The sequence below is a fragment of the Thermomyces dupontii genome (assembly GCF_041956625.1).
Source record: "Thermomyces dupontii strain NRRL 2155 unplaced genomic scaffold VTN31scaffold_2, whole genome shotgun sequence".
Taxonomy (NCBI): domain Eukaryota; kingdom Fungi; phylum Ascomycota; class Eurotiomycetes; order Eurotiales; family Trichocomaceae; genus Thermomyces; species Thermomyces dupontii.
In genome coordinates, this window is record NW_027192308.1 from 1,738,555 (window position 1) to 1,761,996 (window position 23,442).

Genomic DNA, 23,442 nt, shown 5'->3' on the forward strand with positions numbered 1-23,442 from the left:
GTCTTAACCATAAGCAATAAGACTGCGCTGTTGATCGCCATGGGCTCGTTCCTTTCAAAATCCACAGCCGTCCGCGCAGCACCGCGGCGGCAGTATCCCAAAACTCCATCACCGTCGACGACGAGCAGCATAACACAGCCAGCAACGAGTCAATCGGCAGGACCGAAATATCACTCAAAAGAGAAAGCCTCTGCAACACGATCAGAAGGTAACTCGATAACGCTATTCAATAACCTATTCAGTTGTGGACAGTTACTAACTCCGGTTTCCCCATTGACAAACAGCGATTGATCTGGACGCCCGAGACCCCGATTTCGCCGCATCCCTCCGGAAAATAGGACCCGTCACTCCCAATCCGACTTTGTCAAACTCGAGCACCTTCAATGCCGCTTCCGTTTTCCCTGACGCAAACAATCCTACTCTCTTGGTTCTGTCGTCGCGAGCCCGTATTGCCAACGCCGCGGAGAAAGAGGCAGAGACGTTAGGTCGTCCGGATCATGAGGGGAGGGAGTTCATCGATGTCGTGACAATTCGGCAGCTTCTCCAAATGCGGAATCGTCAGAACCTACCCGATGAACAGATCGAACGGCTGCTACGGCTAAAGAAAGGAGTTGTCTCCCGTCTGGGGCCTAAGGGACTCGTGGCAGAAGTCACAGCTTAATCTTATTCCTTGGACGATACATATTGCCCGCTGGATCCGCAAGGAATGAATGGATATATGATCAAATCATAGGTATTGTCGCCGATGCCAACTTGTGGTCTTTGCGTCCCTGCTCTCACTATGCCTCGTCGTACTTGTTCTGATGGGATTGCGGTTGTCTTGCAACTAATACTTCCCGTTTCGTCGTCACGATGCAATCGGGCTTACGTTCAGGACCACAGACCCCACCGTATGGAGTGTGCAAGTTCGATTGTGACCATTTTGAGAGCCAGGATCGAGTCAGTCCCATCCAACAATATCAAAACATTCACAATGAGAAAGTTGGCAACGATCATCATTCTTGTCAATTGAATAATGAATTCCTGTTGTCGAACGGACTGGGTCTCTGACGATTTCCAGTCTCGACTGAGAATGTACCCGGCTATCCAGGACCTAAGGCCCTTGGTACTAGGTACTATGTTCACGAGTCAATCAAAGAGTGGACATAACCATGCGGAGCACATATTACCCGAGACGGCTCAACTGAAAGAGCAACTGTTCGGATGAGGCTTCCGAGGCCAGAAGCCTAGGTGCAGTGAATTAGTGAAAAAGAGGACTCCATTTGAAAGTATACCAGTGCGAGGACAATACTGTAGTACTTGACAGAGATGCATCCTGAATAGACAGAGGAGTTCTCACTCACTCAGGCTTAGTACTGGAGATACGCTGATTATCCCAAGAATATCCCCAAGAATGGTATTAGGTATGTAACAGCTTGTATCCGTATACGGAGTACTCCGTAGTCGTACGAGTACATACGAGTAGTAATACCGTACGTACTATTGGGTGAACGAATTATTATTATTAGTTAGGTACGAGTGTATTAATCCACAGAAAGCGACCATTCTGGCGTTCACCTGGATCCACCTCTGAGACGTTCAAAGCACCGGAATGCTGGTATTAGCCTCAATTGGCGAATCTACATGGCGAACCTTTCAAGCAGTCGAGTTCTCTTTGAGAGATTCTCCCGCGCTTTCGTGGTTTGATCCGAAGAAACCCAGAATGATATCCTACTAAGGAACGGAGGATTTGGTCGGCTCATGATTGCTAACATTGCCGCTGCCATTGGTGCTGTCATATAGGGTGGGACTCGGATCATTGATCGCTCCTCTCGCAATGCGATCGTACCATCCAAAGTTCCGTCGATGAAAAGTCGTCCCTACCAGTTTCAAACTCGGCACGAAGGACGCAGAATTGCCGATGTCGTCTCCACCCCAACGGCCCCCAGGCCTCTCCATGTCAACAGACACCAGCCTGCCAAGTGAAGGTGCCAGCCGGCATCAGCCAAATGGCATCAAGTAAGAGTCGCCCAATCCGGGGGCGAAAGATGCTGCCGGAGCGGGCAAGAGAGACGAGCTCTCCGATGAGGAGCGGTTTGCGAGCGAGTGCAAGAAGCTCCAGGATGAGCTTGAGCAGATCCTCAAGACTCGTCGAATCATCGAATACAAGACCCAGGCGATGAAATACCGACGACAAATAAACAAAGAAAAATTACGTCTTCGCCAGGCCGAGAAAGAATTGGAGGAAGCCACTGAGCAAGCGTCGGCAACTCCAGAAGCTCTTCAGTCTGCAGCCGATGGAGCAAATCAGAACAATCGCAAGAGACGTCGTCTGTCGGATGCGTCGGCGAATAGCGGTGACGATGCCGAGGGTGGCACACACCCCTTGCCTTTCTTAACTTCGGGTTACGATGGTGGCGACCTGGTCGCATTGAACCGCTTCCTGGAGAATCTCGATTCTCATTTCGAAGCCCACCCTACCTACTACAGAACTGAAAGCCGGAAAATAGGAGACGCTGTATCGTGGCTGTCACCGAAGATGAATGCCCTATGGAATGAATATGTCAGCTCCTGCAAGGACCGGCGACAGACTTGGAAAGAGTTTGGGGAGTTCTTTCGTCAACAGGAGACGAGCGAGGAACAGCAGAAAAGAGCGGCGAGGACTATGTTTGCTGTCCGGCAAAGGCCTGGACAGACTGTCGACAAATTCGCCGAGTATCTCGAGCGAGCCGAGTCGCATTTCCCCGCTATGCCTGCCATCCAACGGAAGGAATTCCTGCGCAGCCGCATCCTAGATCCAATCAGACAAGAATCTTTCAGGAGAGATCGAGAGGAACCCGAGAACTACCGAGATTTCGTTCAGTTCTTAGCACGGATTGAGAAGGACATGAACGAGCGACGTGGGCAGCAAGCGCCAGCATCGCCATCGTACAAGAAGAAACGGTGAGATGCCGGCCTACGTGGTCGATTCTGATTATCCAAGGACTTTGGCATACGTGCTCCGTTTCTTGGACTACCAGAGCATTTTATGTACCTAGTAATGATAGACGCGGACTGCTTCCTGCCTCTAGGTGGCTGTTTCATCGGCCACTTGCTATTACTCCTACAGCAACTGACAAACTTGCACGGAGCATCTTACGACCGTATTGAATAGCAGCATCCCGAGGCATGGATGAGAATGCAAGAAAAGGTAGCGACCACCACGGAGCTTCCTTCCTTGCGGCGTTCTAACCTCATAATCAGCCTCATTAAGGACTCGACTTCCGTTCCATTCCTGCACCATCCTACATTCTCTTCCTCTCCCTATTATTCTCCTCATCGCCGTCATGGCCGTTCAATCCAAGACTCGCTGTGCTGTACAGGCCTCAGGCATCATTGCCCGTGGATCCACTCGGTGGGCGTCGTGTTCGAGATTTGTTTGTTCCGGCCAGCCAGGAGGAGGATTTACGATAGTTCTGTTCTATATCGCCAGTCTTGCATTCGCTGCCTGTAGCACGGTACCAGTCGTCCGCCTGTCGGCTTTCATGGGATTATCATGCCGTCTGCTCCTTTGGCTGCTCATAGTGTGGAAAGGGTTCGGAAGCTGGAATAACGTATTCGATCCATTCATCATCAGAACAACGCTTTCTCGCATTCGGCCAGTTTCCGGAGGAGTGGTACGCATTCCTCAAGAATACTTCGTCTCTGGATTGCATATGGTTCTCGGTGCTCTCCTGCTTTCTCGGTTGCCAACGCCATCGCGTATATACGCAAGGATACTATCGACTGTTCTGTTCGCCTGGCCGCTCGCAAAAAAAGTTCCATACAATCGTGAGATAGTGACAGGCTTCGGGTTTTGCATGGCCTTTCTCCAATGTTGCGCTACTTTGGGTGTGATTCGATTCGGCCAAGGTGACGTGCGTACTATGGGAGCTGCTTTCAGCATGGCCGCGATGTATCTCATTGCTGTTGCCATTGCAAACGTCGTATATGCTTGCCAGGACAGACGAAATGATCTCAAAGTCGGTGCCTCATCTCTCGCCATCCAAATGGGAAGCCATGTCAAGACTTGGCTTTGGGTGTTTAGTATCGCAATGGAGGGCCTTTTGATCAACGCTGGGATCCAATGCCGCTTCTCGCCCTTCTTCTTCATCATTAGTTGCGGTTGGACCCTGCTAGCATTGGTGGCCATGCTGCTCAACATTGACCTCAGAGTGAAGCAATCCTGTAACTGGTGGTTAAGGGCTGGGACAATGTCAATCCTTGCAAGTATAGCAGCCGGTATGCTTGTCGAATACGGGCTGAAGTTGAAGAAAAGCAAGCAATAGCGGATGCAAACCGAAGGCGAAGGGCCATGAACGGTCTGGGGAACATGCTTGTACATAGAACCTTTCTTTGACATGACTAGTACTTAATCTGAGATTGATACAACCAAATCTGATGGACAAAAACCGCGATTCTGGCACAGAGTTCGTACACAAAGCAGACCAAAAAGGAACCAGCGGGAACTATCATGTACTGCGAAGGAAGTCGTTGACCACCTCCACAAACCGACTCGGCTGTTCCGTCATGGGCAAATGACCTGCATCATCGATGACAGTCAACGATGCGCCCGCGCCATATTCGGCTGCCATGGTCTTCATGCTCGTAGGAAGCACCCCATCGCCGCTTCCGACAACAAAAGTTCCTCTGACGGTGGCAGTCTTCATCGCCTCCCGCAGATCATAATCATACAAAGCAACCACGCTCCTCTTGAAACCCTCGAGGTTGTTTGTGCGAACATACTCCTTGACTTTCTGCACCCGGGCCTGCCGAACCCCTCCGTCAAAGTTATCCGGCGGGAACCATCGCCGTACCGTGGCTTCGGCGAGTTTCTCGCCGACCAGACGTGCGCCCGTTTTGTCTTTTGGAGCGCTGTCGTCGTTCTCAGCCAACGCGATGCGCTCTGCCCATGCCTCCGTGGCGCCCGGCGGAGTGGTGGAGCTGGTGTCGCACGAGATGAACGCGTTGAGTCGAGACGGGTACTTGAGAGCTGCGTTGAGGGCGGTCGCTCCACCGAGGCTCACTCCGATTATCGCCGCGGCCTTACGGACTCGAAGTGCGTCGAGCAGGGCGATCGCGTCTTGGGTCAGCAGATCCAGCGTTACTGGGATTTGACCGCCATCGTCGGCTCGCCCTCGTGGCCGATAGCGCAAGACACGATATTTGAGGTTCTGCGGGGAGGCAAAGAATAGGTCCAGGAACTCGTCCCAAATGCCCCAGTCGGAGAGGATGGAGTTGATGAGCACGATCAGCGGCGCCTCTGGGTCCTTGCTACCTTCCAAGCGGTACTGAATATCGACGCCGTCCGCGGTGGTTACATATGATTCGATGGCGGAACGTAGAGATGGAGTCTGCGAAGCAGCGTAGGTCCTGGTCTTCTCATCGCGGGACACAAAAAGGCCATTGTAACCCGGAGTTGACAACGACTTGAGATCGCGCGGCGCGGGACCAAAAGTGTAGAACCACTGATAGACCCGGCGCTTCCGTTCGACAACAACGTCCTCATAGATATGCTTGGCAAATGGAGTCGATACAGCCGCTTGGAACTCCGGTCCTCCCAGCCCATTCTGGGGCGCATATTCATGCAGGGACAGGTATTCCTTGGTTTCCGGAGTGGGGTTGAGAACAGACGCGGTGACGAACCGGCGGGTTCGCCGCCAGCCGGGGACTTTGGTGAGGAGCTCCACGTGTTCCTCATTGTACCACCGATCCAGCTCCGCTTCCGTCCCCGGCTTGATCTTGAAGCAAACCGCGACGAGGACCGTGCCCTCGGCATCGGCATCCAAGTCTTCCAGATGCTTATAGTCGGCTGCCGTCCACTCGCGGACAAAGTCATAAAACTGACGGTTCATCGTGACCTGGTTGAATGTCTGAATCTCGCGCTCCGACTGGACTGTCTGTTCACGCAATGTGGTATAGGGCGGTCGTGTCAAGTCGGCGGCATCGTCGACATCGTACAGTGCAAGCCATTCCGGTTTCGTGCTGTCGTAGGGACTGGGACTATTAGCGTCCCCGTCCGTGTCGCGGTACCGAAAGCCGTTGCGGAAGAAGGGTAACTGTAAACGCAACGGGCCGTGTTCGTTGTTATACCAGTCATGGAATTGCGCAGCCGATAGGCTGGCGTGCGGTTGCATCGTCACGTAGAGCAAACCGGGAGCCATTGTAGCTTCGCTTTCCAGGTCTTCTGCAGGTGATAAGGTGTTATTGCCAGCGATGATACGAAAGGACTCCCTTCTTATAGAGCTCAGCTCAAGCCCCTTTAAGACTCAGGACTGGATGGATGGCGTTTGTCAATCACTCATCTCGTCCCGGGCCAACCCGAGTTAGAAGAATCGAAAACTGGAATAAGCTCGGCATTCATCCCGATCATTCGGTAGGTCCAATCCGCCACGTGGTGATGCATGCATGGCCGCCGGCAGGTCAATGCTGAGCTGCCGACATCCTGTACCCCGTACCTGCGCAAAAGAAAACAAAGCCTCGGCGCATGGAAGTACTCTACGGAATGATCATCATACATAGAAAGCCTATGAACAGCTCGGATGCCTCCGAATTGGAACTGCACATTGTAGCTCCGAGATGCAGCCCCGCCCCCGCGTTGCGGAGGTCCACAAGCTTAACTCCGAGTCACGTGTCATGGGTGGAGCTGCCATTTGATACGTAACTGCCAAACGTGGTTAGATGATTTTCCGTCAGCCAATAATTGCGAAGTGTCCGAGCCCGGAAAGACCTCCACTTTAACGGCCACATCCGGGATGATGATTGCTGGATTTGACGTGCAGAAACGTTGGTTGAAGCAGTTGATTGGCAAATGGAGTGAAAGCAAAATCGAGAAACGGACCAATCAAAGAAACTATCGGAGCCGAGTGGCTTTGCCGGGCAGGCCAAGGCGATCCCCGAGGTGCAATGCCGACATCATGCGGGATTGCAACGAGGAGAGGTAGAAAGAGTGAAAGAAACAAAGGATGACTACTAGCATTCAAAGGCGGCAACTCATTTGCGAGCGACAAAGGAATCATCAGTAATAAAGCCTGGGTGGATGCGTCTCTGACTCGAACGACTTCCCAGTTCTCTATCAAGCTGTTCTCCCTCGCAAACAATAGAAACGATTGCTGCACATCAACATCCCAAAATGTCTTCGAAATCGAACGGCACTGGCCCCAAGGTTTCAAGCTCAGCTGACAGCTATGCCCCGAATCTCACACCGGCCGTCATCAATGCCATGGGCCCCAACACTCCTCCACGCGCCCGTCAAGTGCTGGCCGCTCTGATCAGGCACCTACACGAGTTTGCGCGCGAAACCGACCTAACCTGGGACGAGTGGTTTCAGGGCGTCAAATTCCTCAACTCCATCGGCCAGGCCAGCAATGAGAAGCGCAATGAAGCACACCGCATTTCTGATATTCTCGGGCTGGAGTCGTAAGTTCATGCATAGTATATAATAGTCCCATGCAGCCCCCGATCCAGCATTCTGAAAATGAAAGTCAAAAAAAAAAAAAAAAAAAAACTAAACTCGTCGACGAAATCTCCCAAAAGCCGCATAACCGACTCAATAGCCCATATTCGCGGAACCTAAAATGGCACCACCGACGTATACGTCCAGCTGATGTTTATTTCTTCTTCTGTAGTTGATCAATCCTCTGCTCTAGTTCGAGGATATACCCATTCAGCTTCTGCGATGCTGCTTGAAGGGCCTAAAAGTCACGCGCACACAGACAGCAGTTAGAATCGACAAGTTGAAGGGCGCGCCGCCGCAAACCCAAAACCCCTAGGAGATACGTACGAAAATATCGTCTGTCAGCATCTCATTTGCCACGCGATATTCCTCATCGCGCCCTGAACACCAGCTTCATATGAGAGCGATGCCGTCGTAACATGACGTCCCTTCTGCGCGGCCTGCGGAGGCTCTACTAAATAAAGAAGCTCCCAGCATTCTAGAAATAGAAGTCAAAAAAAAAAAAAAAAAAAAACTAAGACTCGTCGACGAAATCTCCCACAAGCTAGCCGTCTCTGCCGACCACGCCCCTACCTCGAGCGCAATCCTGGGTCCATTCTGGCACCCCAATGCTCCCTTCCGCAAGAACGGCGATTCGATCGTCCTCAGCCCGCATGAGGGCCAAGTGGCGCTCATGCACGGCACCGTGACCGATGCCCAGACCAAGAAACCCATCGCCAACGCCGTCATCGATATCTGGCAGGCGTCGTCCAACGGCAAGTACGATTTCCAGGACCCGGAGAACCAAGTCCCCAACAACCTGCGGGGCAAGTTCCGCACGGATGCCAATGGCTACTATCGGCTTTATTGCTTGCGGCCCACGGCGTATTCGCTGCCTCGGGATGGGCCGTCGTGGCAGTTGTTGCAGTTGATGGATCGGTCGCCGATGAGGCCTGCGCATATTCACTTGATGGTACGGAGTACATTGAATTTGATTGTTCTTGAGGAAAAGTTTTTTTTTTTTCTTGTTGACAGCACATGTCCACCTAGGTCACACATCCAAAGTACCACACTCTTATCACCCAGCTCTACCCTGACGATGACCCGCACCTCAAGACCGACACGGTCTTTGCAGTCAAGGACGACTTGGTTGTGCACTTCAGTCCTCTGAAGAGTGATCCCAAGGCCTCGTTAGAACTCAAGTACGATATTTCGTTGTGCAGAAAAGACGTCAAGACCTTTGCCTCGGCGAAACTGTGAATGAAAGTGTAAAAGTTACATGCTCGACAAAACTACCAGCCTGTACATGGGTACATAAGAATGCTGAATATTATGACAATGAACGATCTCTATGGATTTGACGTTATCGCAAGAAAAAAAGAAATCGAGTACTGTACGAAGTACTCGTACTCCGTACAGCTAATGAAAATGGATAAAAAAAAAAAAAAAAGAAAAAACAGCCCGACGCGGGGATCGAACCCGCAACCTTGAGATTAAGAGTCTCACGCTACTACCGATTGAGCTAGCCGGGCTCATGTGCGACATGCGGCTCCACTTTGTAATATATCGAAATTTAAGGACCTACGGATACCAAAGGATTGTATGAGCTGCTCCGCTTCCAACACTTGAACCAAAGCATACTCGCTACAAAATCAGTTGATATCAATCTGCTAATTAGGAACCGGGAAAATCCGCCGCGTTTCGTTCCTTGTTATATTAATAACCCGTCCTTCGAGTTGAGCAAATACATTGCACATGAACCCTCTGCCACCAACTCCACCGCTCGATAGGTATTGGAAAGACTGAACATGAAATAATATAAACATATAATATAATACGTTCCCAGAATATACCCTTGGTATCACATCATCACAATATACAGGCGGGTCAAGTGCCAAATCATCCTCCCAGGTCGTGCACCAAATAAAATCGACACCGTAGCCAACCCAAGAAAAGCTGATAGCAAAAGTGCATCCATCACATACATCACCGCTTCACTCCTTTCAATTTCTGAATGCAGTTTCCAAGTAGGTTGGAAGCTTCGTGTAACAACTCCCAGCGTGTTCTTGAAAAGCTTTCCCGGAGAAGCATCAATAGACCCATGCATCGATTTCGCCCCGTAATGTACTTGAGATCGTTCGGCTCGCGCACCGCGCCTACAGTATTCAGGAAATTTTGCATATCCTGGACCTTGTCGGGGACAGTGACAAGTTCCGGCGGTGAAGCGATGGGCCCCTCGAGCGCGTAGCCATAGCACCATACGACCAAGGCCGCGAAGTAGACCACCCAGGACCGGTTGAGGAGGTAATCATCCCGAGCCGAATAGAAACCCAGAGGTTCTTCAGTTGTTGCCGGGAGAAGCACATGTCGGAGGAATCGAAGCCCGTAAAAGGCCGCGTCCCGCGCCTCTGGCCCGGTGGCCCATCGTTCGGTCATCTCTCGCGCCGTCGCATAATCCTTCGGGGTGATGGATCGTCCGAGTAGCCGGCTGGCACCGGCGAAGATCTGGCAGTCGACAATGTCCACGTGGGACGCCATGTGAGCGAGATGATGTAGAACGGTGCGGGATTCAAACGTATCGTTTTCGTCAACCTGATACCGCCGTGAGAATGAGTTACGGTAGCCACGAGGCCCAGGTTCCGCCACAGCGTCATCAAAGTCCCGCTTCCAGTTGTCAAACGCTCGCAGCAACGCAGACCGCCACTCTCGCCCTCCCAGCACCTGGGTCGCTCCTAGTGAGCTGACCTGCAGATCACGTTGGTTCATATGCCAGCTCACGCTGAGCAGACCAGCCATGATGATGGTACGTCCAAACGCGTTCGTGCGCACTTTCTGGCCCATCAGCGTTTTCTTCAGGCCGTCGACGAACAGGATCGGCATCACCCCATTGGCCTGCAGACTGGCCTGTATGCGTGACACGTCTGCAGCGGTGGGGGCAGACCACAAGGCCTCATCGCACGGCAGCGTCAACCGCATCTCATGCGCCACCATTTTCGCCGAATGACCAAACATGGTGGCATGGATAGAATCCACCACGAACGCCCCGAATGCAACCCGGCGAGTTGCCTCAGTCCGAATCCAGTGTGACCATGAGTCTTCACGGTCGCCAGCACCGTCTGACGTCCCTGTGCCTGATCGTCCAGTGCGATCGTCTCGGTGACTGCCCGGAGAGTCGAGCGGAGATCGGCCAATGAGGGAGCTACCGCGCCGCATCAACGTCAGAGTGGTATCGTGGTGAATGTGTGCACGCTCATGGAGGGCTCGGGTCGAGAACATTTTCTCGTAAACCTCGAGCAAAAGTAGAGTCTGAAACACCCAGAGCTTCGCCGGCGGCCGAAAGTCAACGTCCATGAAGATCTCCCACCGGATGTGCCAAGCCAGAAAGTTTGCCAATTCAGCCGCCGATTCGACGACGTTCTCGCCGTGAATCCTATCCAGAGTAACGGCGCCGATGGCCATCACGGCGAGCAACAGCAAGGTCGGAGTCCGATCCGCATTGAACGTGGGTTTGTGCAAGATGGGCAGCTGGGCGTGGAAATGCAGCCAGTATGAATTCAGATAGGTCTGCATCATGTGAAGACTGAGGATATGCCCATCTGCGTCGATATCCCCATCCAATAAGGACTCCTTGCGAATGCTGCAAGCAGAGTGGGCGGTTTCGTTGAAGCGAGTGCTGATCAAATGGATCACATCCTGCCGCTTCTCTTCAGAGATGATCGCCTCTGGAGGAGTTGTTTCCAAAAGGCTCGTCACGCTCATTGGATGCTCTGGAACCACAGGTGGAAAGAGCTTGCTGTACGTCGGATCGTTGAAAAAGAATGGGTTCTGTACCGAATCCGCGTACCCGGATAGCATGTTCGAGTAATTTACCGGGGATCCAGTCCCCGGATCGCTGAACAGCCAGGCCGCAAAGTCATCTGCCATCGCAAATGGGGAGCGGTTATAGGTCTCACCACCAAAGACAGGATACGGAAAGGTTGTCATTGAATCCAACGTGGCATTGCTGTCGCTCGTCGAGACTGACCCCAACGCATCAAAGCCCAGGTTATCAAAGGCATCGCGGGAGGCATTGGAGGTTGGATACATGGATAGATCCTGCTGAGGAACGTAAGAGTTTGTCGATCCCAGCGTAGTGTTCCCCGATAACGCTGCAGTTGGCACATTGGAATTTGGGGGGTTCTGGCTAACGGACAAATCGCCTTGTTTGAAAGACGGTTCGGAAAACGCAGTTCCGGACACCGATGGTCGCGTGGCGGTTGGACTCATTGTGTAGCTACCACCGTTTTCAGACCGTTTGAAGCCATTGTCCGAGCTCGAGCCGGCCGTCAGCGGTGTGAGGGGGCGGTAACCGGCTTCGTTTGAGAGGGATATTCTTCGAAATGCGGGATCATTTTGGTACAATGCCAGTTTGTTATCCCGCGCGATTCCTGGTGTGGCTGCCGGCAAATTGCGCGCTCCAACGCTTTCCTCTCGCGTCGCGACGGGCAGAGGCGCTGGACCGGCCGACTCACGATTTTGCATCAAATTCGTGGCGGCCTGCGCGAACGAGTCGCGCTTCTGTAATTGCGAACCAAGTGTTGTATGTCTCTCACGATGACGGATGCATAAGTCCTGTCGCACAAAAGACCGGTTGCAATCGGGGAAGTCGCATCGGTAAATCTGCTTGGGGCAGTCTGCACGGGGACGGCAAGAAAATCAGCCAGCCGGGGTCAGCTCATTCATAATCACCTGAGGAGTACTGAACACGTGCGGTCCTTACGATTCAACTGATGCCGATACAGATGCTCTGCCCTCGTGTAGCTTTTGCCGCATCCCTCGTAGTGGCATTCAAAGCGCTTGTCTGGGTCGGTAGCCTTACGGGCTCTCTTCCGCTTGGACGGCCTCGAGGCGTCGGGTTCGTGTGGATCTTGCGGCGACTGCTGCACCTCCGTCATGGCAGTGACTGCAGCTGTCATCGCCTGCTGTTGACAGATGATGTCGCACAGGCTTGTGAAGATGAATGCGGCGACTGGGGGTTTATGACAGATGATCAATCAGGCTTTGCTTGCGATGGAGTCCGTTAGCCAATTCCCGCAGTCTGGCACCGAGCTTCGACCGGGCGCAATGTCCGCGCACACATCACAAAGGTCAATAACTGCGCGCCGAGCTTTGGCCGGGACAAAGAATTGAAGACTGAAAGCAAGCAGAGGAGAAGACAACGCCTCGGTCGTTCGCGAACCGAAGTTCGTGCCTCTGTCCGTTGATTTGCCTGGGGGGGGGAATCCGATTAACCTAGATCTAGGTAGTCTGGGCCTGGCACTGCACGAGCCAAAGTGGGTTGCGGTTCTTCTTGTGGAGACGGAGAAAGCTGGGGAGTTGGGGAACTGTGATTAGTAAGCAACGCTAACTGGATTGGGTAACCAATCAGAGTTTTGAAAATTTTTGACAGACGTGCAAGGATGCATTTTTGCACGGAGAACTGTCCTCCGGATTCCGCAAAATTCTTGAAAGATTGAGAGATTTGCGAGATAGTTACGGTTCAATTTTGAAATCAGCGAGTCAGTGTTCCTCGCAATTCGCATTGCTCGCGAAGCACCAGGAGTCAAACGACGAGTGATGAGGTTGGTTATTTGCACCTTTGCTGCTTGCGGTGTTCAAGGAGCTTGCAGAACTGCCAATTGTGTTTCCAAGGGCTAGGTATTATGGTTGTGTTGAGTTTCTGACATCTCAGTCCGAACACGCATTTCCGACTTCTATTCCAGGATTTGATGTCGCAATCTCAGAAATTCCGAGTTCTACCATCACAGAACCCGGCATTCCTCCGAACGAGTGATACTGCATCTTTTTGAGTACGAAGTACTCCGTAGCTAGAAACAGAATCCCCTACATATTTCAAGTGAATACAACACGCCCAGGGTGTACATTGAGGACATTTGAGTCGGTACAAGAGATCGGCTGCCTGGTGCTCCGTCCAGTTGTTGGTAGGAAGTAGGCTTTCTTTTGCAGCATAGGATTTTCTAGGCACCTTCTCAGAGATCACAATAGAGTATACAGAGTACAGAGTACATGGACGCGGCTTTCACAGTTGCCAGAGATACTAACGCGCTCCTCCTCGCCAAACTTTTCCGCCAATTCAAGTCATCCATATCCGCTCAGTCGCTAGGGTGCCTAATGGAGAGAGAATCACGGCGAAACTGTTGTGTGTGTGTGTGTGTGTGTGTGTGTGTGTGTGTGTGTGGAAGGAGACCGACTACTGACTGAGAGCAGTGCGCATTCGTCACCCTACCCGCGAGGAAAAAATGGCATCTCATGGGCAACAGTTCTCGGGATTGGGACCTCACAGCAACCACTACCGGCGATGGGAACAGAAAGGTATTTCGCGACAGGTTTACTTGCGCTGCATGGACCACCAGTTATTGATGTAACATCCGGTCCTTATTTAACCGCTAAATCGAAATCGAGCAGCTTCTAAACGGCCTAGACCTTCTCGTGGTGCCACGTTCCGCCGTCGGTAGGAATTTGTGAAGTCTATGTAGCCAATGTTAAAGGGGTGTTATGTCAACATGACATGGGGCGAAAGAGATACTGACCTTGCAAAAGAACCCGGATTTTCCGGGTTTCGCCAGACTGGACCTTTGCGGAGATATTGCTCATCAATCGTTCAGCTTCACCCGGCTTCATGGTCCCTGCTGGGAGTTGTTGAATCGTTGACTGTACCCAAGCACCCGATTCCTGCGGGAGCAACTCAAATGATGTCATGAGGACACCGGAGGCATCGGGGAAGCAATCCTCCGGGAAGCTAAACATCAGCCCCGTCAAAACACGCTCAACGAGCAGTTGACCCTGACGGCTGAGCAAATCTTTGACAGCATTCCGGACCTCCGGCGGGTTCACATATGGCTGGCCGTCAGCGTCGCTGAACTGCGAGGCTATCGGAGACTCGAATCCAAAGCTCAAAAGATCACGATAGAAGTGCAGAGTGGCTATGAGCGGGTCAACTTGCTGCAAAGTGAGAGCACTGAGACCGGCAGAGAAAATGGGATCCCGAAGGGAAGATGCTGTGCACTCCTTGGGGTAATATCGGACAGCATCACTGGCCAGACGGAAGTAATCCTCGATGACTTCAACAGTCAGTACAATTCCCTTACTATCACTGCATATGACTTACCATCGGGAAGTTGTTCGGGAGGCAGTTCGTTGAGGGTTCGCAGAAAGGCAACAGTTTGCTGCTCAAAGAATTGGTAGACAGCACTGCTCGTCGCCTGATCAACAAACTCTGCACCCTCAGAAAACTCTCGAACAATGGCATCGGTGGCCCAGAGAAAACAGCCTTCGCGGGACGCTTGAAATCCTTCGGCCAGACTTTGCGCAAGGGTTGGAAGCAGTGGACTCATGGCCGTCCGGTACGAAATGACCATGTACCGCCAGCAGCGGCAGACAAGTTCTAGTATTGGCGTCGACTTTGTGAAGTTCATGACCAAGGTCCTCATAATAGGGAGGATCTCGCCACAGTATTTCACCGCTGGGTTTTCCTCGTTGGGACCTGTGTAGGGCACCACCACTTGAATGAAGATTGTGATCAATTGCAAATGATCTGTTGCCGCGTTAGTTTTGTCCTCTGCTCCACCAATGGCTCACATACCGGCGACAGCCCTCTGCCCGGCTTCATCGTGCGCGTTGTTTGCCAGATTCATGATTCGCGCCATGATCGGGTCGCAGAAAAGCTTGAGGGACTCATAGATTTTCTGGGTCGGTTGAACAGCCACGACGGAAGCAACACCCTCAGTGACTTCTTCCTGACTCTGCGGTCTGAGCTTGTCCAAGACCGACTCATAGAAAGTGTGCAGCTGCGGAATGTGGTCTTGCAGCAATTTCGCGCAGTCAGTGCCCATGTATTTGAAAGCCAGAGCAGCAGCACCGACAACCTCGGTGGACTTGTGCTGGAAGCCCGAGATTATATAGTTGAGCTGCGCTTCCAGAGTCTCTGGGTGGTTCGCAGTCCATTCGGTGTACCGCCCCAGCGCCATGATGGCAGAGAATCGCACCTTCTCTTGATTTGGAATCTGGACGATCAGGGGTATCACCTGAGGGAGAACTGTGCTCTCTTCTGGACTGACCATGCGACCCATTGCCCTCAGGCTGAATAGGGGAGCCTCGAGTTCTTGCCAATGGGGAACATGCTCGTTGCTGGCCTGCGACGCATACTTCGATACCCACTCTTGGATCAGACGGTATGATTTCATCAAGCACTCAGTCACCCCAATGACTGAACAGCAATCTTTAAGCACGTCCCCCATCGAGTGGCGAAAGGCTCGGAAGCGGTCCTCTTGTTCCCGGTCACCATCAAAGAGATCTTCGCCTTCGCCACTCGGTGTAGGAAATTGGAGATGTTTGATCATGACGTCGACCAGATTCGAGTAGATATCGGCAAACTTCTGGCGAGCCTCGGCATAACGTTCCAGGATTATGTATTGTTTCAGCTCATACCAGAAGTTAAAAGTGTATGAAATCGCGTCCCGCTCTTGATCTCGAGCGCAACACTCCAGAACTGCTTCGACCAGGCCACGGAAATCCGTCGGCAGTCGGGCGACCAAGACAACCCAAGCCTCGCCTGCTTCCGCAAACAACCTGGTAAGCCCTTTGAATGTCTCGATGTCCTCCTCGTCAGCGGCCACCCGTATCTTGGGGCGGAGGGCAACGATACGAGGGTAAAGCTTCTGAATGGCAGGCAAGCAATCGTCGACCTCGCGCGTGTCCCGATAAAATGCGCAAATACAATCAACGGCGGAATCGAATGAGTTATCGTCATCGAGCGCCTTGAACACAACATCCAGCAGCGGGGAGTCGATGACCTGTGTTGCTGGGATTTCGCGGAGCCACGAGGTGATACAATCGATGAGACGTGGATTAGTTGCCGCCGCCACTGTCACCCATGTAAGCTACTGAGTCATTCTGCTGCCAGGGAGAGCCTGAATGCACACCTGACGACTGGGCATATTGGGTCAAGAGGACAAGGACACGTTCCGCATTGTCTTCCAAAAGCTCTTTAGTCCTCGTTGCAAGATCTTCTTCCTGATTGCACACGACGCATTAGACCTGTCCCACTCGCTGGCTGGTGCTCGTAAAAACGCTGCCGGATAGCGAAGCCGACATGCTAAAAGATGTAGCACTGAGCGGTCGGACGTACACTGAGGTTGATCTTGCGACCCTCGGTCACTTCTTCCGGGAGGATCTTCAGGAACTCTAGAACGACATCACCGGCCGTGTTCCCCAACGCTGAACCCACCGTCGCCAGAACATCCTTCCAGGTCGTCATCTGAATCGCCAAACTTGCCAAGCACACGCAGAGTTGGGTCTGGATAGGACGAGGTCCGGACGCATATGCAGTGAGCAATCCGAACAAAGATTCGCGCAACGCAGGTAGCGAGTCGGCCGGCAGCTGGTCAAGGTCGTAGGTAATCTGGCCGAAGTCAGCAATGACCAAGTTCAGCTAATGGTAGTGTCGTCCCGCACCTTTCCCTTCAAGGTGGTTGCGGCGAATAGTTTTGCTTCGACGGGAGCGGCCGGTGACTGTAGAATGGCATGAGTGACCGACCACGCTTCAACCTATTCCCAAGTAGCGTTAGAACACGTGCGGACAAAAGAGCGAGCGATTCTTGGGACTGTAGGCTAAAAGTACTGATTTTTGAAATTTTTCAAGAAAATCATGCGCCTGAGCTTTTTCGGACCGCGAACTATGTCCCTGCAACGTGGTGAGGGCCGTCAAGACAGGCCCAAAGGCCTGCTCAGGGCCCGGTGCTTTGCTTGCCATAGTGAGCACAGATGGAGGGGCAACGAGGTGGGATGTTCGGCGATGGCGGAGCGGCGAGCCGACTGCAGGCGGACTAAGTTCAGGCAAATCCCAACCCAGTCATGAAGATCGAGGCCGATTCCCAAGACACAATTGAGAGAAATTGACCGTTACACTCGCAGACCTCGTTATTCCAGGGTGGCTTGACCTGATCAACGCGGGACCAAGTGGGATTGGTTGTTTTGAATTTTAGGCTTGAGCATGACTGGTGATGATGACGTTACTAACTCGGTCACTAGATAACTCAATATACTTTAATTAACTCCAGTTATACAGATCTTGCTCCAAGCTTGACGGAAGCACAGCTGCAAAAATAACCTGCCCTTAAATCGCGGACTTACACAACCACGCTTTCGTCGACGTCGTCGCCTTTCTTCCCCTCATTCGGGCGATTTTACTTTCCTCAAGCACACGGCCGTGCAATAGCCTTCTTGCCAATTGGTCTCCTCGTGAAACTCGGGAACCATGTCCAACCGCCAAGGGGCACAAGCGAGAAACAAGCCGCTTCTCGCCCCGATCCACCTCATTTTCGGGCTGCTTCAGCAGCGCGCGACCGTGTCTATCTGGCTCTATGAGCAGCTGTCTTTCCGGATAGAAGGAAAAATCCGAGTGCGTGGTATCCCTCAACTGCGGATTCGATTGTCCACTGATCGTCTTTCTCCGTCTAGGGGTTCGATGAGTTTATGAACATCGTGCTGGATGATGCGGTCGAAGTGCGACTCGCGACGAAGTCCGAGCCAGAAAGGCGTCGCAAGCTAGGTACGGGTGACCACTACGTGTTGTGTGATTGTCCCACAGCTGCTAATGTTTTCCGACAGGTCAAATACTGCTAAAAGGCGATAATGTATCTTTGATACAAGCAGTCCAACAATGATTTGCCCCTACGATCATGCGAAGAATGGTATTCACATTTGGCGTTTTGGGTTGGCATTCTGCATTTCTGGGAGAGGGTATCGATCTGAGTGAAGAAAATGGCATTATTCTCATGGTTCAGGCTTTATCAACCTACCGTCACCAACAATGATTGCATCTACAGGGCGATCATGGGCGCCCACTGGGATCTCTTCTGGTGGGAGAAGAAGCTGTTCCCTGAGAGCCACGGCCACTGGGACACGAGTCAGCCGAAGCATCGCAAGCTGGAGGCAAGGACCATGCTCACCCAGGTATGGCCGTGAATTCGCTCGAACGGTGCCCGCGACCTCCTTGTTGTATCTATTGAGAAAATGATCGTAATATCCTTTTCCATGCCCCAGTCGCCTCATGCCGGTGTCGAATGCAACCCCCGGAAGCACTATTAAATCCAACCCAGCATCTTCTGGGCTCCGCGATCGTGTCGGCGCAATGCCGTGACCCCCAAAGCAGTTCTGTCTTGTCGGTATTGACTCCTCAGCGAGTGAGGGAATGCCCCATTTATCAGGCTTTAGCGACTCGAAATCGTCCATGGAATATAGCCGAAGCATATCCATGACGGAGGCTTGGGTCACCTTGTGCGTGTAGGGTACATAGACTTCTTTGCCGCTGGTCAATGCATCGCGGACGATCCCGGTAGTTGAGATCTCGCCCTGCGGCATCGAGAGAAAAACGCTGATTCTCTTTGCACTGCGATACTCCGGAAGCGCAAGCAGTCTACTAGTGGCGGTTGCCGCTGTCCCTAATCAGTATCTAGAAACCCCTCTGCCAGGACCAATGAGCCGAACATTGACTGGAAATGGACTCTGGAGGGATCTCTCTCAGAATCCTCTGTATCCGTCGCCGTAGTTCCTTCTTGGCTGTGACAAGTGCCGCCATGACTCTACACGAGGAAACGGTGATCAACAATGAACGAGACTGTCCTAGTGGAACAACATGAAATGACGATTCTCGATCTTCAAGTGATCGACGATCTGAATGTTTTGAAGAACCCTTCGTACCAAGATTGGCCGAAGGTTTCTGGTATTTTGGCGCCCCGCAAACGCGGCTAGTTTGGATTCCATTCTCCTCACTGCATCAACATTCATAACAGAATGCCCCTTTCTACGAGAATGGAGGCTCTCAGAGCCGTGCAGGACACCGCTGTGTCCTTGCAACTCTCCAATGCACCTCCATGAGTGACCATGGCCGCAGTATCGATCAAGTTGCTGTATCTATGGAGTTCCTTGGTCTTGCTTCAAGCCCAGGCGGCTGCTTTGGACAAACAGTTGACCGGCACCTGGTCCTCGAAATCTCGGCAGGTTATCACGGGCGCGGTAGGTCTAAATACGCTGCCACTCCTGTCTGCGCGCCGACGGAGACTAATGCCGCTGCCCTAGGGCTTCTACGACCCGATCAAAGATCGCTTCAAGGAGCCGCCTCTGACGGGTATCTCATTTTCGTTCACTGACGATGGCTACTTTGAGGAAGCGTATTACCGAGCAATTTCGGAGCGTATGTTTATGCCCTTCTTGCTTCATGCATTCGTCTCTGACATGCCGCGGCCAGCTTCCAATCCCCAATGTCCCAAGGCAATCATGCTATGGCAACATGGAACCTACTCAGTGGACTCTAATGGTTCGCTGGTGCTGACCCCATTTGCCTCTGACGGACGCCAGCTGTTGTCCGACCCTTGCGCAAGTGACACCTCCGTATACTCCCGCTATAATCAGACGGAAAGATTCAGGGTAGCATCTCCCAACTTTCAGAGAAGGCTCCGTTGCGACGGATCTAACGAACTTGAAACAGAGCTACCGTGTTTCCACCGATGCCTACCACAATGTTCTCCGGCTCGATTTGGAACAGTTCGATGGTTCGCCCATACAGCCTCTCTACATTGTATATCGGCCGCCTGAGATGTTGCCGACAACAACGTTGAACCCGACCCATGGCGCTACGCCGATGTCAGACAAGTCGAAGCGGAGTGCGATCGAGTATATACCGGGGAGAACTACTACGGGATCGGGTCCGTCATATGTTGATATCTGGTGGTGGTTTGGCTTGGTCATGACTTGTGTCGGCGGCATCTTGCTCGTCTTGTCCTAGATCCTTGAATCATATTGGAATGGTGCAATTGCGTCTGGTTCATTCAGTGCGATTGAGAACCAAGAACCAAGACATGCCTGCATTGACAAGGAATGCTTCGTGTCAGATGATACTATTAGCACGCTTATTTTTTTTTTTTTCTTTTCGTCATCAATTGTCAAACATTCGAGTTTGATATGATCGCTATTGGTTGGAAGTGTGGTTGCAGCCATCGACATATAGTACAAACATATAGTACAATTCCTTCACAAGAGCTGAGCCCATGATCTAAGACGGAGAGGAGTGTCCATACTGCCTGGTCATGCTGCCCTTTCCTTATCCTAGCTTCGCAACGGCTTCCTTGGCGATCTTCGCAACCTCTGCCTTCTCTACTGGCTTTCCATCTAAGGCGCCCCCCGGTGACAGCAAAGCTTTGAGCACACTGCCTACATTGAGCTTCTGGCCTTCACTCTGAAGCTGCCCAATGACATTTTGCACAGCAGCCTGGATCTCCTCATGCCCCATCGTCTGCACTTGGCCGGCATATTCTTCCATTACCGCGATCTGCGCGTCCTCTTGCTCTTTCAAATCCGGCCGGTTTGCCTCGAGAAATTGTTGCCCAGCATCCTTTGCGGCTGCAATGCGCTTCTTGATCAGCGAGAGAAGTTGGACATCTGTTTGAATGGGGGAAGACGTTTTGGAGGCGTTGGTGGTGTCGGCGATGATGGCTCGAAGAACGTTCAGTCTGCTCACAATGTTAACATGCCATTGACCAAACGCAAAAATCGCGTGTGCATGCCTACCGAGTTGTGTCCTTTGCCCTCATGGCATCTTTGAGGTCCGACCGCAGCTTCGCCATCAATGGAGGAGTTGTCGAAGCTGCCGTTGAATTGCATCGGACAGCTCGCAAAACGAGCTTGGAGGGAACTCTGCTTGTTCTGAACATCTTGACGATTGGTCCAGATACGTGATGTTGAGTCGGGCAATCAACAAACGCACGACGACTGGCAATGGGTTCTGGATTATTCTCGAATCAACTCCATATATGCGCTCCAGAATGCGAATGTCTGATGTCGTACCTTTTCTTTCTAGCTGTTAGGTGAAGGCCGGCCATGGACCTTGGCAGGTACCAGTCTGTTATGCTTACAGTAACGTACGTGTCCTGTACTCGTACCGTACGATGTATTCTATCTAACCTTATCTCTCGTTCTAGCTCCCCGCCACCTTCCCAACAGCGTACTCGTATGTATGTACGATTACCGTACTCGGAATATCGACGGTACCCAGTGCTGTCATGGGCGTTTCTCAAGGTCTCACCGGCGACTCCAATCAAATAGACTCCTTCAACGCCAGTCCAAGTTCGATCTCGCAGTAGACTTGACACCACGAATTCCAGCGTCACGCTGATTCCGTTCTTTTCCCCGCCAACGTTTGGAACTGATCCGCTGCCCCTCCATCATCAGTTCGTGGATCCTACGAGGGTCGGACCTCAAAATGTGAGAAACTATGACCCTCATAAATCCAAACCCGACAACTAATCCTGCAGGCGTATCACTGTCAGCGTAATTAACCCCGACCAGTCCGATGCGGACATTATCTCCCTTGATGTCGGGGAGGATATGACTCTGGAATTGCTGAAGGCAATAATCGAGAGTGAATCAAGCATCCCACCTGGTTCGCAACGGCTCGTATTCAACAATCAGCTTCTTCAAGATGATTCCCAGACATTACGGCAGGTCGGCATAGGTGAAGGGGATATGGTAGGGGTGCACGTCGGAAGCTCCTCTCATAATGCACCGTCCGCGGCCGGTGGCACTGCGAACACCCAGCAAGCCATCCAGCGACAGCAGCAGCAGATGACACCGGATTTCGAAACCTTGCGACTTCATATCCTCGGAGATCCACGAGTGATGGAGACAGTGCGGCGACGAAATCCGGAACTGGCCCAAGCCGCCGAGGATCCCCAGCGTTTCCGGCAGGTGCTGTTAGCCCAGCAGCAACGAGAAGCAGAGTTAGAAGCGCAGAAACAAGCACGCATCGCGATGCTCAATGCGGATCCGTTTAATGCCGATAATCAAAGGGAAATCGAAGAGATTATCAGACAACAGGCAGTTACAGAGAATCTTCAAAATGCGATGGAGTACCACCCTGAATGTAAGCACACCAATCCATCCTTGCCGTGGGGACAAAGCTAATTGCAGAAGCCTTCGGTCGGGTGACCATGCTTTACATACCGGTTGAAGTCAACGGTCATCCCATCAAAGCTTTTGTAGACTCCGGTGCACAGGTGACGATAATGTCTCCCGAGTGTGCGGAAGCGTGCAATATAATGCGCCTGGTTGATCGAAGATATGGGGGCATTGCCAAAGGTGTTGGAACGGCGACCATTATTGGGCGAGTCCATTCGGCGCAAATCAAGATTGGCAGTCTGTTCCTGCCGTGCTCATTTACTGTGATGGAAGGCAAGCATATCGACCTGTTGCTGGGGCTAGACATGCTCCGGAGACATCAAGCCTGCATCGACCTCCGCAAGAATGCTCTTGTCATCCAGGATGAGGCAGTGCCGTTCTTGGGAGAAGCCGATATTCCCAAACATTTCCAGGATGAGTTCGAGGATGAACCCATGATTCAAGGCGCAGATGGGGCCCAAATCGGCGCCCGATCGGGTGCAGTGACACATCAGGCTCAACGACCGCGCCCTCAGCAATCGCAAACTCAAACCCAAAGCCATACTTCATCATCTTCGCTCCAGGGCCAGAGCAGGACTCTAGGCTCATCAGACGGCAGTCGCTGGCCGGCAGAGTCGATCTCCAAGATCATGGAATTGGGATTCACTCGAGACGAAGCTATCCGCGCTCTCGACGCAGCTAATGGAAACTTGGATGGGGCAATCGGGTTCTTGCTATGAACGAGATCCTGTACTTGATTCTCCATTGCTGATGTCCACCGATTCTGTCCAGCTACAGCAGTGCTTGCACACAACGAATACGACTCGTACACTGCACCAGTGCATCTATAGAGCAGTACTTCAATCTTTTGATGGTAGCAGCACGTTTGGTCAAGTAAGGTCCCTGTTACACCATCATTACACCTGCACTCTCCGAGAGGTGTAGAGATGGACACTGGAGTTGTCCGTAAACTTGATTACGATGCCGTTGGAAATATACCTTCATTGGTACTAGTTATATCGGCACGAGGAGCTTACAAG

The 23,442-nt window shown here is 52.1% G+C and overlaps 12 protein-coding genes and 1 non-coding gene across 13 annotated transcripts; 7 read left to right on the top strand and 6 right to left on the bottom strand.

Annotated features, from left to right (window-relative positions):
- Window positions 1–39: 39 nt before the first annotated feature.
- Window positions 40–661, top strand: VTN31DRAFT_3012 (uncharacterized protein; the record flags this gene model as incomplete). Its single annotated transcript, XM_069403245.1, has 2 exons — window positions 40–208; window positions 285–661. The coding sequence occupies 2 exons, from the start codon at window positions 40–42 to the stop codon at window positions 659–661; spliced, it is 546 nt and encodes a 181-aa protein (XP_069262445.1).
- Window positions 662–2,158: 1,497 nt separating this feature from the next.
- On the top strand, window positions 2,159–2,926 carry VTN31DRAFT_3013 (uncharacterized protein; the record flags this gene model as incomplete). The annotated part of the gene is made up of 1 exon (XM_069403246.1): window positions 2,159–2,926. One exon carries the CDS (start codon window positions 2,159–2,161, stop codon window positions 2,924–2,926), a length of 768 nt encoding a protein of 255 aa, XP_069262446.1.
- Window positions 2,927–3,305: 379 nt separating this feature from the next.
- VTN31DRAFT_3014 (uncharacterized protein) lies at window positions 3,306–4,286 on the top strand (the record flags this gene model as incomplete). The annotated part of the gene is made up of 1 exon (XM_069403247.1): window positions 3,306–4,286. The coding sequence occupies one exon, from the start codon at window positions 3,306–3,308 to the stop codon at window positions 4,284–4,286; it is 981 nt and encodes a 326-aa protein (XP_069262447.1).
- Window positions 4,287–4,469: 183 nt separating this feature from the next.
- Window positions 4,470–6,161, bottom strand: VTN31DRAFT_3015 (uncharacterized protein; the record flags this gene model as incomplete). Its single annotated transcript, XM_069403248.1, has 1 exon — window positions 4,470–6,161. The coding sequence occupies one exon, from the start codon at window positions 6,159–6,161 to the stop codon at window positions 4,470–4,472; it is 1,692 nt and encodes a 563-aa protein (XP_069262448.1).
- A 968-nt stretch (window positions 6,162–7,129) lies between these two features.
- Window positions 7,130–8,692, top strand: VTN31DRAFT_3016 (uncharacterized protein; the record flags this gene model as incomplete). Its single annotated transcript, XM_069403249.1, has 3 exons — window positions 7,130–7,416; window positions 7,973–8,405; window positions 8,483–8,692. 3 exons carry the CDS (start codon window positions 7,130–7,132, stop codon window positions 8,690–8,692), a joined length of 930 nt encoding a protein of 309 aa, XP_069262449.1.
- A 198-nt stretch (window positions 8,693–8,890) lies between these two features.
- VTN31DRAFT_t36 lies at window positions 8,891–8,964 on the bottom strand. The gene has a single exon. It is a non-coding gene; the product is annotated as a tRNA-Lys (tRNA).
- A 454-nt stretch (window positions 8,965–9,418) lies between these two features.
- Window positions 9,419–12,387, bottom strand: VTN31DRAFT_3017 (uncharacterized protein; the record flags this gene model as incomplete). Its single annotated transcript, XM_069403250.1, has 2 exons — window positions 9,419–12,105; window positions 12,192–12,387. 2 exons carry the CDS (start codon window positions 12,385–12,387, stop codon window positions 9,419–9,421), a joined length of 2,883 nt encoding a protein of 960 aa, XP_069262450.1.
- A 1,463-nt stretch (window positions 12,388–13,850) lies between these two features.
- VTN31DRAFT_3018 (uncharacterized protein) lies at window positions 13,851–17,222 on the bottom strand (the record flags this gene model as incomplete). Its single annotated transcript, XM_069403251.1, has 8 exons — window positions 13,851–13,939; window positions 14,002–14,532; window positions 14,580–15,005; window positions 15,054–16,334; window positions 16,393–16,483; window positions 16,599–16,871; window positions 16,925–17,017; window positions 17,091–17,222. 8 exons carry the CDS (start codon window positions 17,220–17,222, stop codon window positions 13,851–13,853), a joined length of 2,916 nt encoding a protein of 971 aa, XP_069262451.1.
- A 504-nt stretch (window positions 17,223–17,726) lies between these two features.
- On the top strand, window positions 17,727–18,135 carry VTN31DRAFT_3019 (uncharacterized protein; the record flags this gene model as incomplete). Its single annotated transcript, XM_069403252.1, has 3 exons — window positions 17,727–17,870; window positions 17,930–18,020; window positions 18,080–18,135. 3 exons carry the CDS (start codon window positions 17,727–17,729, stop codon window positions 18,133–18,135), a joined length of 291 nt encoding a protein of 96 aa, XP_069262452.1.
- A 109-nt stretch (window positions 18,136–18,244) lies between these two features.
- VTN31DRAFT_3020 (uncharacterized protein) lies at window positions 18,245–19,049 on the bottom strand (the record flags this gene model as incomplete). Its single annotated transcript, XM_069403254.1, has 3 exons — window positions 18,245–18,366; window positions 18,421–18,906; window positions 18,959–19,049. 3 exons carry the CDS (start codon window positions 19,047–19,049, stop codon window positions 18,245–18,247), a joined length of 699 nt encoding a protein of 232 aa, XP_069262453.1.
- A 305-nt stretch (window positions 19,050–19,354) lies between these two features.
- On the top strand, window positions 19,355–20,255 carry VTN31DRAFT_3021 (uncharacterized protein; the record flags this gene model as incomplete). Its single annotated transcript, XM_069403255.1, has 4 exons — window positions 19,355–19,486; window positions 19,550–19,664; window positions 19,719–19,897; window positions 19,959–20,255. 4 exons carry the CDS (start codon window positions 19,355–19,357, stop codon window positions 20,253–20,255), a joined length of 723 nt encoding a protein of 240 aa, XP_069262454.1.
- Window positions 20,256–20,570: 315 nt separating this feature from the next.
- VTN31DRAFT_3022 (uncharacterized protein) lies at window positions 20,571–21,180 on the bottom strand (the record flags this gene model as incomplete). Its single annotated transcript, XM_069403256.1, has 2 exons — window positions 20,571–20,979; window positions 21,038–21,180. The coding sequence occupies 2 exons, from the start codon at window positions 21,178–21,180 to the stop codon at window positions 20,571–20,573; spliced, it is 552 nt and encodes a 183-aa protein (XP_069262455.1).
- Window positions 21,181–21,853: 673 nt separating this feature from the next.
- VTN31DRAFT_3023 (uncharacterized protein) lies at window positions 21,854–23,142 on the top strand (the record flags this gene model as incomplete). Its single annotated transcript, XM_069403257.1, has 2 exons — window positions 21,854–22,388; window positions 22,439–23,142. 2 exons carry the CDS (start codon window positions 21,854–21,856, stop codon window positions 23,140–23,142), a joined length of 1,239 nt encoding a protein of 412 aa, XP_069262456.1.
- Window positions 23,143–23,442: the final 300 nt, after the last annotated feature.